This window comes from Patagioenas fasciata, chromosome 15, assembly GCF_037038585.1.
Source record: "Patagioenas fasciata isolate bPatFas1 chromosome 15, bPatFas1.hap1, whole genome shotgun sequence".
NCBI lineage: Eukaryota > Metazoa > Chordata > Aves > Columbiformes > Columbidae > Patagioenas > Patagioenas fasciata.
This window is the reverse complement of record NC_092534.1, coordinates 13288661-13304392: the sequence shown is the minus strand read 5'-3', so window position 1 is coordinate 13304392 and position 15732 is coordinate 13288661. Positions and strand designations below refer to the sequence as shown.

At 52.5% G+C, this 15732-nt stretch overlaps 2 protein-coding genes across 6 annotated transcripts in view; both read right to left on the bottom strand.

Annotated features, from left to right (window-relative positions):
• PEMT (phosphatidylethanolamine N-methyltransferase) overlaps window positions 1–15732 on the bottom strand; it is a 42454-nt gene that overhangs the window by 6334 nt on the left and 20388 nt on the right. For all 5 annotated transcript variants that reach the window (XM_065850637.2, XM_065850636.2, XM_065850634.2 and 2 more), the window contains 3 exons: window positions 12174–12289; window positions 4644–4789; window positions 51–162 (listed from right to left, as the gene is read on the bottom strand). In XM_065850637.2, coding sequence (XP_065706709.1) covers window positions 51–162; window positions 4644–4789; window positions 12174–12289 — 374 coding nt within the window. The remainder of the gene's footprint in view (window positions 1–50; window positions 163–4643; window positions 4790–12173; window positions 12290–15732) is intronic.
• COPS3 (COP9 signalosome subunit 3) overlaps window positions 1–15732 on the bottom strand; it is an 89304-nt gene that overhangs the window by 67044 nt on the left and 6528 nt on the right. The window lies entirely within an intron of this gene.

Sequence of the window (15732 nt, the reverse complement as noted above, 5' to 3'; positions counted from 1 at the left end):
AGACCCCATGCTTGCCCTGCGATGGGGGGTTTGCAGGGGCACGTACTCACATGAGGGCCCAGCCCAGGTAGACGGCTGTGCTGCCCCAGTACATGGGGTTATCCAGGACGCTGAAGGGGAAGCTGGTCACTTTGGCCTCCATCAGAATGCCGAAGTAATCACCTGTGGAGCAAACAACAGGGTTTCTCATCAGGCTCCATGGAAGTGGGAGTCGTGGGGGGGCTCTGAGATGCTGATACCCTCCCCGTGCCACGGAGCATCCCTGCCAGGGATGCAGAGTGAAGGTGAACGAGGGATTTTGCTGCTGATCTCCAGGCTGAGAAAACAGCAACAAATAGATTGGCTGTTTACTCCGTGTCTATTGGCTTTTCCGGGAATGGCTCTTTGTCGACGAGAAAGGTTTATTTATACATTGCAATAATGCTGCAGCGGCCACATCCCTCATCAGGAGGCAGCTCTCCAGGTCCCAACTGGTTGATTCTGGCTTTCTCATTTGAAAATTGCCCGTCTGATGCTGCTTGATGGGGAAGCAAATGCAGAGGATCAAAACCATTTAATGGGGAAACAAGCCCAGCGCAGTGTAATGGTGGTTCGAGATGTTACAATCACGACCACCATCACCAAATGCCCTCATTCAGTGTCACCCTCATCTCGTAGTTCAGCGAATTTCTCAGAATTTCAGAAAATAGCACCTCTGCCTACAAAACATTCAATTATCGGCATGATGGTGATGATGATAATAGGTGATTGTCATCTGTAATGAGGAAAGCTTTCAGAGCTGTCAGCATCCAACCAGTTCCCTATCTGCCTCGGGATAATCCTTCCACCCGCCTGAAAGAAGCCTGGAAACGACAAGCAAGGAGATGTTGTGCAGCTTGCAAGCGGCATTTTTTGGGGAAAAAAGGGCTGGAATGCCAAGCTCTGATTTCTGCTGGTCTTTACAAGCGAGACCACCAAGCCCAGCGAGGATTTTGCTCTGTGTTCACTGTATACCATGCAGCACCAGGCAGCGAGGAGCAGCTCCAGGAGCTGCCGCAGCCCTGGGTCACGTTCCCAGCTCTGCTGCCAGCCCGTGCGCTGACCTTGGCCAAGTCTCCTCCGTCCCTCCCGGTGCTATTGCGCACCGATCATAAAATCAGTCTTTCTTATAGCGCGGAGGGTGGTGAGGATTAATGTATGGTGAGAAAGTGCTTGGAAATCCATACAAAAGGCATTATAGGAGTGCAAACTATTCAAGGTTATTATTATTACCTGGATCGTAGTGTAATTTCTTTGACCTCACATGGTGCAAAAACATTTATTTCTAAGGATAAACAGCGCCTGCCCAATTAGACAATGCTTTTGGGCTTTAACTACAGGCCACTAAGTGAGATAATTGCCTGGTATTCATACTATATGTTCTCACAGTTACTTGGCAATGCATCTCTGAGATTGTTCTGGCAGAAAGAACACATCACCCCCTGCCACAGCCCATAGCTGTGCTTTTTTATGTGTCAAAACGCTTCATTATACCCTGCCCGCCCTCGCCTTTGGGCTGAACACCTCGCTCCCCGAATGGCGCCAGCACCGAGAAGGTTCTTCGCACAAAGCCTTGGGTTCGTGGGGCTGGTGGGGGCTTCTGAGCACCTGTGGGACCCTGCAAGCAAAACACATGAGCTTTTCTGATGTAAACCCTGCCTCTAAACCCACACAGTTAAGTGAACGTGACCACCAGAGATCTGCAACATTTTCCGCTTCAGGCAGGTGCTCAGGACCGTGCATTGGTTTGCACAGCATCAGCCTGAACATCTCCTGAGCCTCCACTGTGCCCTCAGAACAGGAATCCGCTCCTTGTCAGGCTGAGGGATTTTGGCATCTCCTCTGGGTTATTATTTTTTGCTAGAGGTCGGTGTGACCATCTCACCGTGCGGGGTTGACGCTTTGGATCACGGCAGCAAAAAGCCACTTGATGCATTCTGCAGGGACCCCCACGCTCCCTGGAACCCAAACTGAGCTGAGGAACCACCAAGGAGCCGCCAGTGTCACCACAGCCCAGTGACAGACTCCGGTCAAATCAGATTTATTTGAAATCTTGATCAGTGCTGGGAAGAACTGCGCTGGGGTTGAAACAGATGGGCTCAGACAGGCAGAGCTGCCTCTTGGTGCCCTCGGCCTGCGGGAAGCCAAACCCTCATTACTACATTTGTCGGGAAACAGGGCAAATGGAGAGGTGGCCGGTGCTGAAATCCCTGCGAGGGCATGGAGATGGGGCCCCGGGAGGACCGTTCTGCAGGGGGGGTGGCTGCATCCCACCCCGTGGGTGCTGCTGGGTGGGAGACGGGTGGCACAGAAAGGTTTGTCACAGCAGGGTGACTCACACGGCTCCCACTGCACTGCTTAGCCCACATTTCAGAGACAAAGTGCTCTGCAGCCGCTCCAAAGCCTAAATGTGCTGATGAAGAGGAATTGAACGCACAGCCCCGGCGCAGTGTCTGTGCCCTGCCTGTTTCAGCTCACATTGCAATAAGTTTTTTAAGTGCTTGGGTGTCAGGGACTCTGTCAAAACTTCTCTCGAGCTCAGATATTGACTGTGAAAAGAAGGCGGATGATGATATAACCCCCTTCTTGCCAAAGAAGAGCAGCCCATCGCTACCTGCAGCCTGAAGTGCTGTCGCTGCTGAGAGACCCAAATCCTCCTGCATCACCAAAACCCTGTGGGCAGGAGGATGTTGGAAGTACCACAGAATCACCAAATAGTTTGGGTTGAAGGGACCTTCCCAGCTCCCCCAGTGCCACCCCTGCCATGAGCAGGGACATCTTCACCAGCTCAGGTTGCTCAGAGCCCCGTCCAGCCTGGCCTGGGATGTCTCCAGGGATGGTTCATCCACCACCTCTCTGGCCAACCTGGGCCAGGCTCTCACCACCCTCAGAAGCAAAAATGTCTTCCTCATGTCTGGCCTGAATCTCTCTCCTTTAGTTTAAAACCATCACCCCTTGTTCTATCACAACAGGCCCTGATGAAAAGTCTGTCCCCATCTTTCTTATAGGCTTCTTTTAAGTACTGAAAGACTATAATAAGGTCTCCCTGGTGAATCCTGAGCAAGAGAACATCCCATGTGAGATCCTCAGAGACCTGCAAACTCCTCCTCTTCCCCACAGCTGGCTAAGAAACCATGCTGAACAGCATTAAGAGTTCGCTGACTTGGACTCATGGGGGCTTGTGTAGAGCTGAGAACCACCCTCAGCCCATAGCTCTGCAGGGCTCCAGCTGGGCACAGAGGCCCTGAGCCAGCCCGGCTGCACCAGCGTGTGGTCATGGCATCTGCGCACCCTGTTACAGCTCTGCCCACCATGCCCTGGCTAACAGGGAGAGCTGGCCTCGCTCGGGCAGCGTCACGCATGGCTGGAAGCCACGCAGGCTCAACCTGGTGTGCTGGTGGCCAGGAGAACCTCCACCAGCAGAGAGGATGGAGCAGAAGTGCCCGATATGCATCACTGACATCTGCCTCTTCCAGCCCCAGGGAATGTAGGAGCCATTGACCACGCAAAGCGGAGGGGGACAGGGCCACCCTCGCCGCTTCTGCTGAGCCTGACTCACTCGTTTGCTTTTCCCAAGTGGTTCAGGTCCAGTGGATCCTCCTGGTTGGATGAATCAGGCTTTACATCAACAGCCCCAGCCCTGGCTGAACTTCAGGAGCATTCAGGCAGCTCTGGTTGGTGGGTAACTCCTGTGCCTGGCCTCCCTGGACACATCTCCACAGGCACAGCATCGCTCCTGGGGACGATTTTGGGGGATGCTGGGGGACAGGGGTGTGACACGGGGACAGGAGCGGGGCTGTACAGATGCAGGGTGAGGGTGCATGTTCAGGAGTGCTGAGCTCTATTTCTGGCAGCAGGATCTTGGCCAACTCAACACATTTCTTTGCAACTCCACTTGAAACCAGGAAGGCTTATTACCTCCCTCTCTTCTTCCTGACGACTCTGCAGGAGCTAATTGAATTTGGTTTGTAAAGCACTCGCAAAAGCACAGCCTAAATGCGGTGTCAAAGCCAGGGCTGTGATTATTTCAGCCAGCGGGAGCTGCCCCTTTCCTTAGATATTTATTGTTCCTGTCTCTATTTTATTTTTATGAATTCCACACATACTGGCATGTTTTTAAAGTCAACAACGCTAATAGAGTTACTCTCTAAATGTGAAAGCAGACGCGGCGCAAAATGCCTTCTGCCATAAAACGGCAGATTAAAGAATCTGTCAACGAACGTCAGGTTTATCGCGGAGGGAAGAGCAAACAAGATCCTGTCTCCACACGTGCGTGGAGCGGGGGGGCTCAGAACAAGGCTGCCGGACCCCTCACACCCGCTGTGCCGGTGCCAACGTGCCCGCGGGGTCTGTGCTTGGGGGTCCTTTTCTGGGAGGCATTTGGACTGTCAGACAATCGCCCGCTTTCTAAAATTTCAGGCTTGACACTGAAGGTGATGGGACTCACTGCATGATCTTCTCTGTAATGACATGGTTAGATCCATCACACTTTGGTGTCATAAAGCCAAGACCAAATCTAACAGCTCTGAAGGACAAGGAAATTCTTACAGACTCTGCCCTAGCAAAAGACCCCTGCAAGGATTAAATGCACTTTCTGGTTAATCTGTTGAATTTTTAGTGCTTACCTAGGAATGTCCCGGTGAATCCCAGTGCTAAGAAGCTGGAAATGACAAACAAGGTCCCTACAGACAAGATGGCCAAGCCTGAGTAATAGGCCCAGTGGCAGTCCAAGCCCTCCAGCTTCGGTTGGCTCTTCATGGCTTCTGTGAAGCTGTCAGAGAGACAACAAGGGCCGTTAATTGTGATGTCTCATTACTAATATCACCCACCTGTGAGATGTGGAGCTTTGGGAGGGGATGCTGCTGAGGAGGACCCTTCATCAGGTCTCTTCTTCCACCTGGATGTTACTCAAGGGAGAAACAAGGAGCCAAAGCCTTATGAGCAGCCAGGGTTTGACCTGGGGCAGCTATTTCTGTTTGCAGCCCTTGCTCAATCCTGAAAATATCAAGCCCACTGAACTGCAATATTAAAAGAACCGTAGAATAGTTTGTGTTGAAGGGACCTTCCCAGCTCCCCCAGTGCCACCCCTGCCATGAGCAGGGACATCTTCACCAGCTCAGGTTGCTCAGAGCCCTGTCCAGCCTGGCCTGGGATGTCTCCAGGGATGGTTCATCCACCACCCCTCTGGCCAACCCGGGTCAGTATTTTATCACCCTCAAAAAGCTTTGCCTTGCTCTCCAAACCTCAGGTTCCATCATGACCGCGAGCTCTGGCGAAGACGCCCATGCAAACGCCGGAGGCTGCACTGCCTCGGCACAGGGTTGGGAACAATCGGCTGGGTTCTCTCGTGCTCCCACCCCCGTTCCTCCCCATCACAATATTTTGCAGCCTTCACGCGTTAGCCACGTGCCCTGGAGTGATTCACGGCTGCAGCCAAACAGTCAGGGGGAGGACGGGAACATCGAAAGGAAAATACTAGAGAAACACACATTTTCAAGTGCGAGCGCAGCTTCTCCACTCCAGGCTTATCCAGGCATTTCAGGTCTGACCTTCCAAATACTCGTTTGTGAGTGGAATAATTGCGACCCTCCCTTCAGCCCCCTGCCCTCCTCCCGGAGCAGGGCCTGGCAGGCTCAGCATCTCACAGAGCTCTGGCACAAGCGTCTGCCTACAAAGGAGACAACGCCGTCATTAAAAAAACGCCCATTAATAATAGCAAGAGGAGATAACAGACCCACAGAGCTGCACACTGCGTTTCTCCACATGTTGCTGACACATGAGGTAGGAAACATTGAGTCTTTTTTTAATGAGCACCATGGAGGCTGAAATTCAAGTGGAACAGCAGCTCTACCGCGCCTCCGGCCACCGCTGCTCCTGCCCGGGCTCCTGGGCTGGAAAATGCTTCCATGACGTTACCTACAGGGCTTGGAATAGGTTTTTTTTCCTCAATATCCACCTTCCCCAAGCCCTGCAAATCCCTGGATTTATTCTGTTGCCCAAATGAAAGCTGAGATGGACAATCCTGCCTGCCTGGCTGACGGACAAGCACCTGGAAACGCACCTTTTGAAGGCTCAAAGACCAGATGACAAGTTACACGCACCAAGCAAAGTGCAGGATGATATTTTTTGTTTTCCTTGGAGCTCTTCCCTACTAAATTTTCTACTGTCAGGGAGTTTTTAGGACCCTGGAGAAAGACATCTAATCTTCACTTTGGACTGGAGCAAAACAGAAAAAATGTAATGTGTTTGGGAGTGAGCAAGAACACAGCGTCTTGGTGATTTACACTTGATCATTTAACTCAGAATTTCCACGCTGGAAATTACAGGGAAATTCCCTTTGCCAGGGAGCTGAACGCAGACAGAGGAAGGACAGCCTGGCCCTGGGTGATGTAAGGACACACGTCCCCAGGGCTTGTCCCCCTCCAGCACCCAGCACACCAGGCTCACATTGGTTTAACTTAAAATCATTCCTGATGTGAACACACAGCCCCGGCTGCGAGGTGAAGCAGCTGCACAACCCTTTGCATCTTTTCCCTGGTGTTTATTTTTAAATGACACAAGTCTCCCCTATAAGGAAGCCCAAATGCGCATTCCTGCTGGCAGCACTGCCTGGGTTTGGGAGGAAAGAAAATCCCTCTGCGGGGATGTGCTCATCTGCCTGAGCAACCCTGGCCTGGCCGCGCTCTCCATGCAGAACGGGACATGCCCGGGGATGCTCTGGAGCAATCTGCTCCCACAGAGGAAGATGCAAATGCCTTTTTCACAGCAATGGGGGTTTGACGCTGCATCTGGCCAGGACCATTCCACAGGGCACCAGCACTGGGATGGGGTTTCACAGAGATCAAAACGCTGCTGATGGCTGGGGAGGCAGCTCTGGGAGAGCAGCACCGAGCTGCTCCTCGTCTGGATCGCAGCAAAGAGATGGCAGAGCAGAGAGAGGTACAGCCAGAGCTGGGCGCTCGGACGCTGCTGCTCGCTCCGGATGAGCTGGATTCACACCACCTTACAGCCTTGAGGCTCCACTGTCCCATGCTAGCGACCTGACTTGGAGCAGGAGAAGAGCAAAGGTGGCTTCGAGAGCATGAACTTGTCGAATGCGAATCAGCCTTGGAGGTTTTTGCAACCAGCATGTGACGCCGTTTGCTTTGGCAAAGCCGCCTCCCCTGCTCCAGATGATCCCATCCTTCCTTTTCACGGTCGGATACGCCTGCATTCATCATCCTCATCAGCATGTCTTGTTCGGTCCCCTGCTGTTTGGCTTACAGCTAGAGAGCGAGGTGTTTGCACGGAGATAATGGACTGCCTTTCCCTCTAGTAATGCTTTATATCTTCCTAAACACACTCTCTATTTGCATTAAACATGATGCGCACAGGAGTTTTCAGAATTGGTAAATAAACCTTTTAAACATTTATGATGCTGGGCCACGACAAGCAGCACGGAGCTGTCAATTATTCTGGCATCTGCGGCTGTTCCTTCGTGCCGGGGGAGCTTCACCACCTCCCTGGCAGGGGGAGGACAAGGCACTGGCCACCTCCCTTGCTGGGGAGGGCAAGTCATGCAGCCGGTTTGTCATTAAACCAGTCCCTTTTGCCATGTGCCTCTGAGTCACGTTTGTTACAGCATTTATTTCTGGCTGCACGACAAGGCAGGGGCCCAGCTTGGCACCCAAGAGGGCGTGAGTTAAAGCCGCGCTTTGTACCGGTACCTGGAAATGCTTTATGTACTGAGCGGAGCGATTGCCATGGTGAGGAGCATCCCTCTGACCAGCGCAGGGGAGGGCTGGGTGGGCTGCGACCTACTTTAATCACATACCTGCCTGCTGTCACGAGGACGTTTGCCATCGGGGAGAGACACCTAGAATGCACCCCCAGCTTTGGCAAGTGGAAACCGGGGAAATGAAGCTTCCCCTGACATCTCCCCACGCTTGCCGGTGTGAAGCAGGACACCAGAGGCACCCATTTTCCACCCCAGTAGGGAAAAGCCCAAATCCATCAGCGCTGCTCTGGCCAAATCGGCCAAACAGGAGCTGATCCATAAAATCACAGAATCATTTTGGTTGGAAAAGACCCTCAAGATCATCAAGTCCAACCATAACCCACCCCTGGCACTGCCCCATGTCCCTGAGAACCTCATTTCCATGACTGTTCAACCCCTCCAGGGATGGTGACTCCAGCACTGCCCTGGGCAGCCTGTTCCAATGCCCCACAGCCCTTTGGGGAAGAAATTGTTCCCCACATCCAACCTCAACCTCCCCTGGCGCAACTTGAGGCCGTTTCTTCTTGTCCTGTCTCTTGTTACTTGGGAGAAGAGACCAACACCCTCCATGCTACAAGTCAACCAGGGAATGGCAACTGCAACACCAGAAAACCCACCAAACCTACAGCCCAAAATACATCCCCAAAGGCTGCATGAAGCATGAAGCAATCCTGGAAATACTGTACTGAGAGAGAAGCTGAGTGTTTTCAGGTCTCTGGGCCTCTCTTGGTGGCCCGCACTGAGCATATTTTGCAATCCCTTTCCCTCAAAGGAGGGCAAAGACTGTGTCCAGCAAACTGGGTCACTGTGGGAGCAGCCCAGCAGCGCTTCCTCTGCCTGATCCCAAAAACTGGTCTGAAAACTGGGGCTGGCAAATGCAATTGGGGCAGAACTGGGCCAGGGGCCAGCGGGCAGCGAGGCAGCCGCGGCAGGGCCGGCAGCCGGCATCTCGGAGGCAGCAGGCGCCGCTGCAAGGGGCCGCGCTCGCCACGCGGGACGTCTGTCCGTCCCCCATGCCTGAGGTTTTGTTCCTCTTGCAAAAGGAGGCAACGGGGGTAAAATCATGTGGTGGTGCCCAGCAACAGAGGCTGCTGCAAGCACACGGCAACAAAAGATCTCGTTGTTTAAAAAAAAATCCCAGCAAAACAAAACAACCCCAACAACACTCAAATTGCCCTGCCAATACCACCGGCTATTGTTAGCCCGGTCATCATCTTCACAGCTTCTTTCCCCAATAATGACTTTGCTTTTCTGCCAGTGCCTGTCTGTGTGTTATTTAGGTCAGCCGGGGGCTGTGGAAGCTGTGGTGGGGACGTGGATGCCTGGCAGCCATGCTGGAGGGGACGGGAGGTGCTGTTGGCTCAGAGGAGACCTCGGCTCCTTCAGGCCACACTCGGTTCCTGTCATCAAACTTGGTCACTTCTGCACAAAAGGCTGCGTGGTTCTCAAATCGATTCCATTTACACCATGCTTGTTCATGGTACGAGCTCACAAAATTAAATAGCATTGAGCATAAAGGTACTACCAGGCAATGACAAGCAAACTCTTCCCTGTGCAAAATCCTGTCCTGGGGTGGATTAATTTTCTTGGAAGCATCATCTCCAAGCGAGAAGCCTCTCCATGCAGGAGGCGATTCCCAGTGGCTAATTGTAGAGCTGCTGCAGGGAAATACATCAACACCATGGTAAAGTAGGAGAGCAACACTGGCTGTAAGTCGAGGACAGCGAAGGTTGTCACGTCCTGTGTCACACAGATAACAGCCATAAACCGCAGGGGTAGCGGACGTAGTGACGATAGTTCAAAAGTTCAGGAATTGTTTTCACAGATAAGAGCCTTGGTGATGGAAGTTCCCTGCTTCTTGCAGAAAGAACAGGGCTGTAATGAAAATAATGAGTGCACCAAAGCAATTAAGGACGCTTGTCTTGTGCAGTTGACTAAGCAGGGGCCCCCCGGTCGCAGGTCATTCTGGTTTGCTTCTCAGAAGCAAGCTGAGGCTTGATAATGAAGTTCAGAGCTGGGAAGCACCTAGTTGCTTAATTGAACACAAGACACTCCTCTTCTTACACCCATGGTATCCCTTTGGCGCAAAGTCTGCCAAAGCATCACGGTGCCGGGGACAGGTGGGCGGTGAAGAGCTGCACAGCCCAGCTCCGGGGCTTTCAGCCACGATGCCAACCTGCTCGCAAAGTTTTTGTCGGCTCTGCCTTCCCTCCCTCCACCCCCAGCTTGGAGCCTTTCAAAAATTGAGTTACAAAAAAAAAGGAAGCAGGATTTTAAAAACAAAAAAAGAGACGTTTCGTGGGCTCCTCAATTGCTCCCTGGCAGCCCACACCTACGTAAAAAGTCCCTGAAGCACAAAGAGCAGAGGTTTAAAGGCTGGATTACAGCACTGGGGGTGGAGGGACCCCCGGGCTGCCTTTTTGCTCACTGTCAGCAGCCAGCACGCTCCAACCCCGGTCACTGTGCAGCCCCAGCACCAGGCACAGATTGTGCTTTGCCGGCTGCATCGGCTCCGCAGGGCTGAGGAGTGAAAACCTGCGTTCAGAATACCAGTGACTCAGAAAATAACATAAAAGGAGAAGCGAAATAGCAGGAGCGGGTGAGACACATCCCTCCTGGCATCACTGGCCACTGAGATGACAGTGCCCGTGTTGTGTGAGCTGTGAATCCCTCTCTGGGCACACCCTGGGCTGGACCTGGCTGATATCTTCATACAAGGGCAAGGGACAGGATAAATCCTGCCCAAACACCACAACTTCTCCGGGTTTCAGTTATGGAGGACTCGCTGAGCTGGGAACGGTGCGTTACAGGGCAACTCTGGCAGTTGCTGTTCTGCTGACCACCCCGAAACCGTCCCGTCGCTCCCACCGCTAAGGGCTGGCCCTGCTTGAACAGCCTCCAAAGCCTGCCAGCCGTCACTCGGGCCAACTTCAGTGCCAAGGAAAGGCAGGGGAATAAGCCAACCTTGTTGAAACACCTGGACAAAATCAACTTCATATTGCAGTCACCTGTAGTGGCCTTTGGCCCATGGGGGTGGGCTGGCATCTCATCCGCACTCTGCTGGGCTGAGCTGCCCCATCTTCTAAAGCTTCTCCTCCAAAACCAAGGTCCAAATGGGGCTCTTCCAGCCCCCTGGGTTGACCTTGCTGTCTCCTTTAGGGCCCGACTCACGGGCTGTGCAGGCAGAGCCATCGCAACGAGCCCCAGAGCATTCGAAACTCCTGACACAGAGCACAACCACAATGTAGGGCTGTGACAAATGAGGTCCCTCTGGCTCTCCCAGCAGTTCCCCATCAGTGACCCAGCGAGCCTCGCTGACCCAGGAGCCAGCAGGACCACTGGGAACGGAGACTGTGCCTCCATCAAACATTATTTTTAATTAAAGGCAGGCACAAGGCTTTGCATTGCTTCCCAGACAACAAGAGACTATGTCATTTGTGAAAGAGATTGCCGAGACATTCCCCAGTGAAATCGCAGCCTGCTGCACTGGTAAGACATCAGCAGAACACACACATGCCCTCTGCCTCGCCTGCATTCAATTACGGCCCCATTCATCGCAAGGGTTCATCCAGTTTCTGCAATAAACTGCTGGGACAAACGCAGAAGGGCAGGGGCAGGTCGTGGTGTCACTTCCAGGAAGGCAAAGCTCTTAAATACATGTTGCAAATTCCAACCTGAGATCTCCACGCCTGGCAAATTACCCAAAGTACTAAACAACCCATTAGCTCTGACCCTGGTATAATTGCATCTGGGAATTTAGTAAGAGAGTCTGTCTCTCCTAACAACATTGAAGATAAAGCCTACCAGATCGCAGATAAATTGCTAGCATTGAGGAAACCTTCTGCAGTAAACCTCTCTGCTGCACTCAGAGCGTCAAAGGACATATTCCCCTGGTGTTCGGCGCATCAGTCATACCACACTATTAGCTGGCACAGGTGGGATTTGAAGAGATCGCAGATAAGAGTTTAAAGAGAGTGTTTGCAAAGTGCACAGATAATCCTGCTCTTCTACACAGGAAACTGCGGCTTCTTAAAAACAGGTTTAATTTAGTTTATGATTTCTTGTGAGAAAATTAAAAAATACACTGTTACGTATGATCCATCCTGTGCCAAATGCCCTCCTGTCACCCCGGCTGCTCACAGGATGGGGGAAACTGTCCCCAGCGAGCAGAGAAACCTGTGGCACTCAGCGGCTGTTGATACCGATGAGTTTGGCCACGCTGCCACGTCCCTTGTCGTTATTACAAATCCTGGAATGAATCTGCTGCTGGCTGAAGGTATCCAACCATGTAAAAGCAATATGCTGGGGTTGGATCCAGCACTCCGGAGCAAATATTCCTCATCCCCCCACCCTGTAAGGACATTTCTTTGCACCGGTATGTAGCAGGTCGGCTCCTTACCAGTGGCTCCGCACGCAGTTGAGCATCAGGATAACGGCACCCAGGCAGTAACAGGCAGCGTGTGGAGAGCCGAAGACCCGGCTGAGCGCTCGTGTTTTGTGCTCCCATCTGGCTACCTGAAAACACAATAATAAAACAGGTATTTGGGGGTGCTCAGGTACGGGCTGCCCCAGGAGCATGAGCCCCACGAGGACACAGCATCTGCAGGCGGAGGCCAGTGATGGGATGTGGATTAAACCAAGCCTGGGGATGAAAGCTGCCTCTTGCTTGCTTGGCTTGTTTGCCAGGCCAGCCAGCAGCACTGAGGCACTGGCTCATGGGAAAAAAACCCTATACATCAGTTTTACAGAATATGTGGCTTGGATAACAGGCTGCCCAGGGAAGTGGTGGAATCATCATCCCTGGAGGGGTTGAACAGATGCAGAGATTAGGTTCTTAGGGACACGGATTAGTGACAGTGTTAGTTTAACGGCTGGACTCAATGATCTTAAAGGTCTTTTCTAACCAAAATGATTCTAAGAATCTGTCCAACGAGGTTGAGAGCGTTGCTAAGGCTGTCCCCAGGTCACCAAAGCCAACAAGCCCCTGCCATGGAGCCTAGTATTGCTCTCCTGGAAAGAACACAAGTCCCTGAGTCGGGGGTGGACCAGAGGGACACCCAGCTCTCATTTTCTGAGCTCTGCCATCTCCTACATCCAGCCTTAGGGATCATACCTGGCAGGAACAAACCTTTCTTGTGCACATCCAGAAAAGTCTGCAAGCTCCTCACACAGAATAAGATTGGCCAGCTCTGCCCAGAGACCTGCTTCCACTTTTGCAGGCTGAACCAGATGGCCTTTGTTAGCGCTCAGCAATTACAGCCATTAAGGGCTCATCTACATCCTCACCCATCCCTGCACAGTTGTCTCAATGCCGCCCCCAGAGCACGTCAGCCCAGCCCAGGACTCATACACGCAGGCAGCATCTCTGGGGAGGCATCAGCATCTCTGGGGAGGCATCAGCATCCCTCACAGCACACCTTCCTCTGGCTGCGAGTTTAAGCTCCGTGAAGAAGAGATTCTTTACAATGAGGGTGGTAAAACACCAGCCCAGGTTGGCCAGAGAGGTGGTGGATGCCCCATCCCTGGAGACATCCCAGGCCAGGCTGGACGGGGCTCTGAGCAACCTGAGCTGGTGAAGATGTCCCTGCTCATGGCAGGGGTGGCACTGGGGGAGATGGGAAGGTCCCTTCAACACACACTGTTCTATGACTCTGCAGAGAAGCAGATGGTGATAGGCCCCTGCCCAAAATGCCTCATCACTGAGGAGATGCCCTCTCAGGCCAGGAAGCTGCGGCATGCAGGACCTGCTCCCAAAATCTGGGCTGGATCTACCCAAGTCACCAAATCCAGGACTCTTCCTCCCAAGCTGATGAAAATCCTTACAGCTGCTCTGCTTCCTGCCTCTCCTGTATCCCTCAGAAAGCTGTCGCTGTTTTTATCGCCTCTTTTAGGCTTCACTCTCAGGCCTGGCGTTTGGACCAGCCCCTAAATTCAAGCCAAGCAGAGCACAACCGGGCAATGAAGTGGGAGGTGGGAATCAGCAGAACATCTCAGCACCAATTTGTGTCTCAGACACGGCTGCCACTTCATTAGCTTCAAATGCACTTCACTCCCTCGCATGGAGCCTGGGCAGCTTTTGGGGGGGTACCTGCAGCCCAGCTATTCATTTGCTATCAGCGTATTTAGTAAATTATTGGCTCTCTCTGAGCAGAGAAAAGCAGCTTTGCGGGTCCCACTTTCTTGCCAGGTTGATGCAGAAGCACAAAGTGCTGCTGGTGGAGGGGACCGCTGGCTTCGGGAGGGGAGAACGATGACGACCTCCGATAAGCAGGGCGCTGATTTCACATGCTGAGAGCTGATTCAATTAGTTATGCAATGATTGCTCTGAAATTACAAATCCACTCATGACAGAAAGAGCTGCTTCACTGCCTTTTTTCTGGCTGGTATAAATAGTTTGTATACTAAATTGAATTTAAAACACCGTGCGTCATGCTGCTGCTAAAATGGGAGCTGCTGTTCGAGTGCTGAGAGAGTGGAAAAAGAAATAGAGGGTGAGTTACCACCTTTGGAAAGTAAAAAAGAAGTGACCATACAGGTGACTGAGTCACAGAGGGGAAAGATGCCACCACGCGCCAGTTACCTGCACCAACTTCCCAATTCCCTGGAAATTATTCTGGCGGCACTTGCATGGATAACAGCTCTGAGAGCTCCACAAAGCATCTCAGCCAGTGGCGGAGCTGAAACTGCTGGGATGAGAGAACCTGTATGCTGCTAAGAGCCACGGAGGTGGCCTCATAATTCCCCTCCTAATTCCCTTTGCCTTTACATAAGCACATTTGGGCAGCCATGGAGCGAGGGGACGCGTTCCCGAGCCCTTCGGGGCGGCAGCTGGATCGGCTGCGTTGGGATCGCTCCCAGCACAGCCCCTCTCACGCTGCTTCACGTCGTCGCTGGGATCGAGACGCCAGCTTTTATTCATGTGTCCCAGCCCCCAGACGGGCCCGTGGGCTCCGTTCCGAGGAGCCGTCATGAGCAGAGCAGAGTGGGATCCCGCGTGGGGCTGGAAGCGACGGCAGCCGCCAGGCCCCACGGTGACATTTCAGCAACAATTAATTTGTTCCGGTTCTGGTTCTATTCCTTGAACGACTAATTAGTTCTGGCTCAGTTCTAATTTTAGTCATTTCTGGCTAAAATTAGCTCTCGCTCAACCCATGGCTGTGCAGCTGGCTTAATGGTTTTATAAAATTATGAGCCGACGTGTTATCATCTCCTGCGTGACAGATGCAAAGTGCTTCCAGCATCCTCCACGGCCAAGCGCGGGACACGGCAGGGTTGACGCTGGTGGCCATCAGGGGATGGCTCTGGCTCTTCCCAGTTTGCTGTTTGCTCTCCCAGTACAGCCCAGCATTGTGCTGCCCATGGGTGAACACAACATCGTGGGGGAAGAAGCCCCATACCCCAGCTGTGCATCCCTGATAGGGAGGAAAAGGAGCATTTTTATTTATTTTCTAACCTCCGAGTTTGGAAACAGAGTTCATACAAAATCTCCTGACTTACCCAAAGGTCAAAGCAATAGAACAAAAATCAAGGCTCCTTTTCCAAAGCTCCCAGCCCTCTGCTTTCACTTTAGGATAATTGGTGAGGGCTGTAAGTTATTTTTTTTTAATGTTTCCCCGCAGTGCTCGTTATTGAACTAAATCAAGGAGCGGATGTGGCTGCGAAGCCAGGGAGGGCTCTTGGGTCCCATGTTCTGCCTTTGGCAGCCCGTTTTGGCGCTCACTGGGGGCAGGCGCAGCCGGCTGATGTTCCGGGAAAATCGCCGCCTCCTCAACATGAATTTGGGGTTGATTTCTACTTAATAGAAACAAACCGTCTCCCCAGCCGCTCGGGTGAGCGCATAAACAACAATGAAAGCACCGGCACGCATCTCCAGTGGCTGCCATGAAGAAAAATGGAAACGCTCTGAGTTTTCTCTGCTTTTTTGGGGGCAGGCAAACCTTCCCGAGCCACCTCGAGAG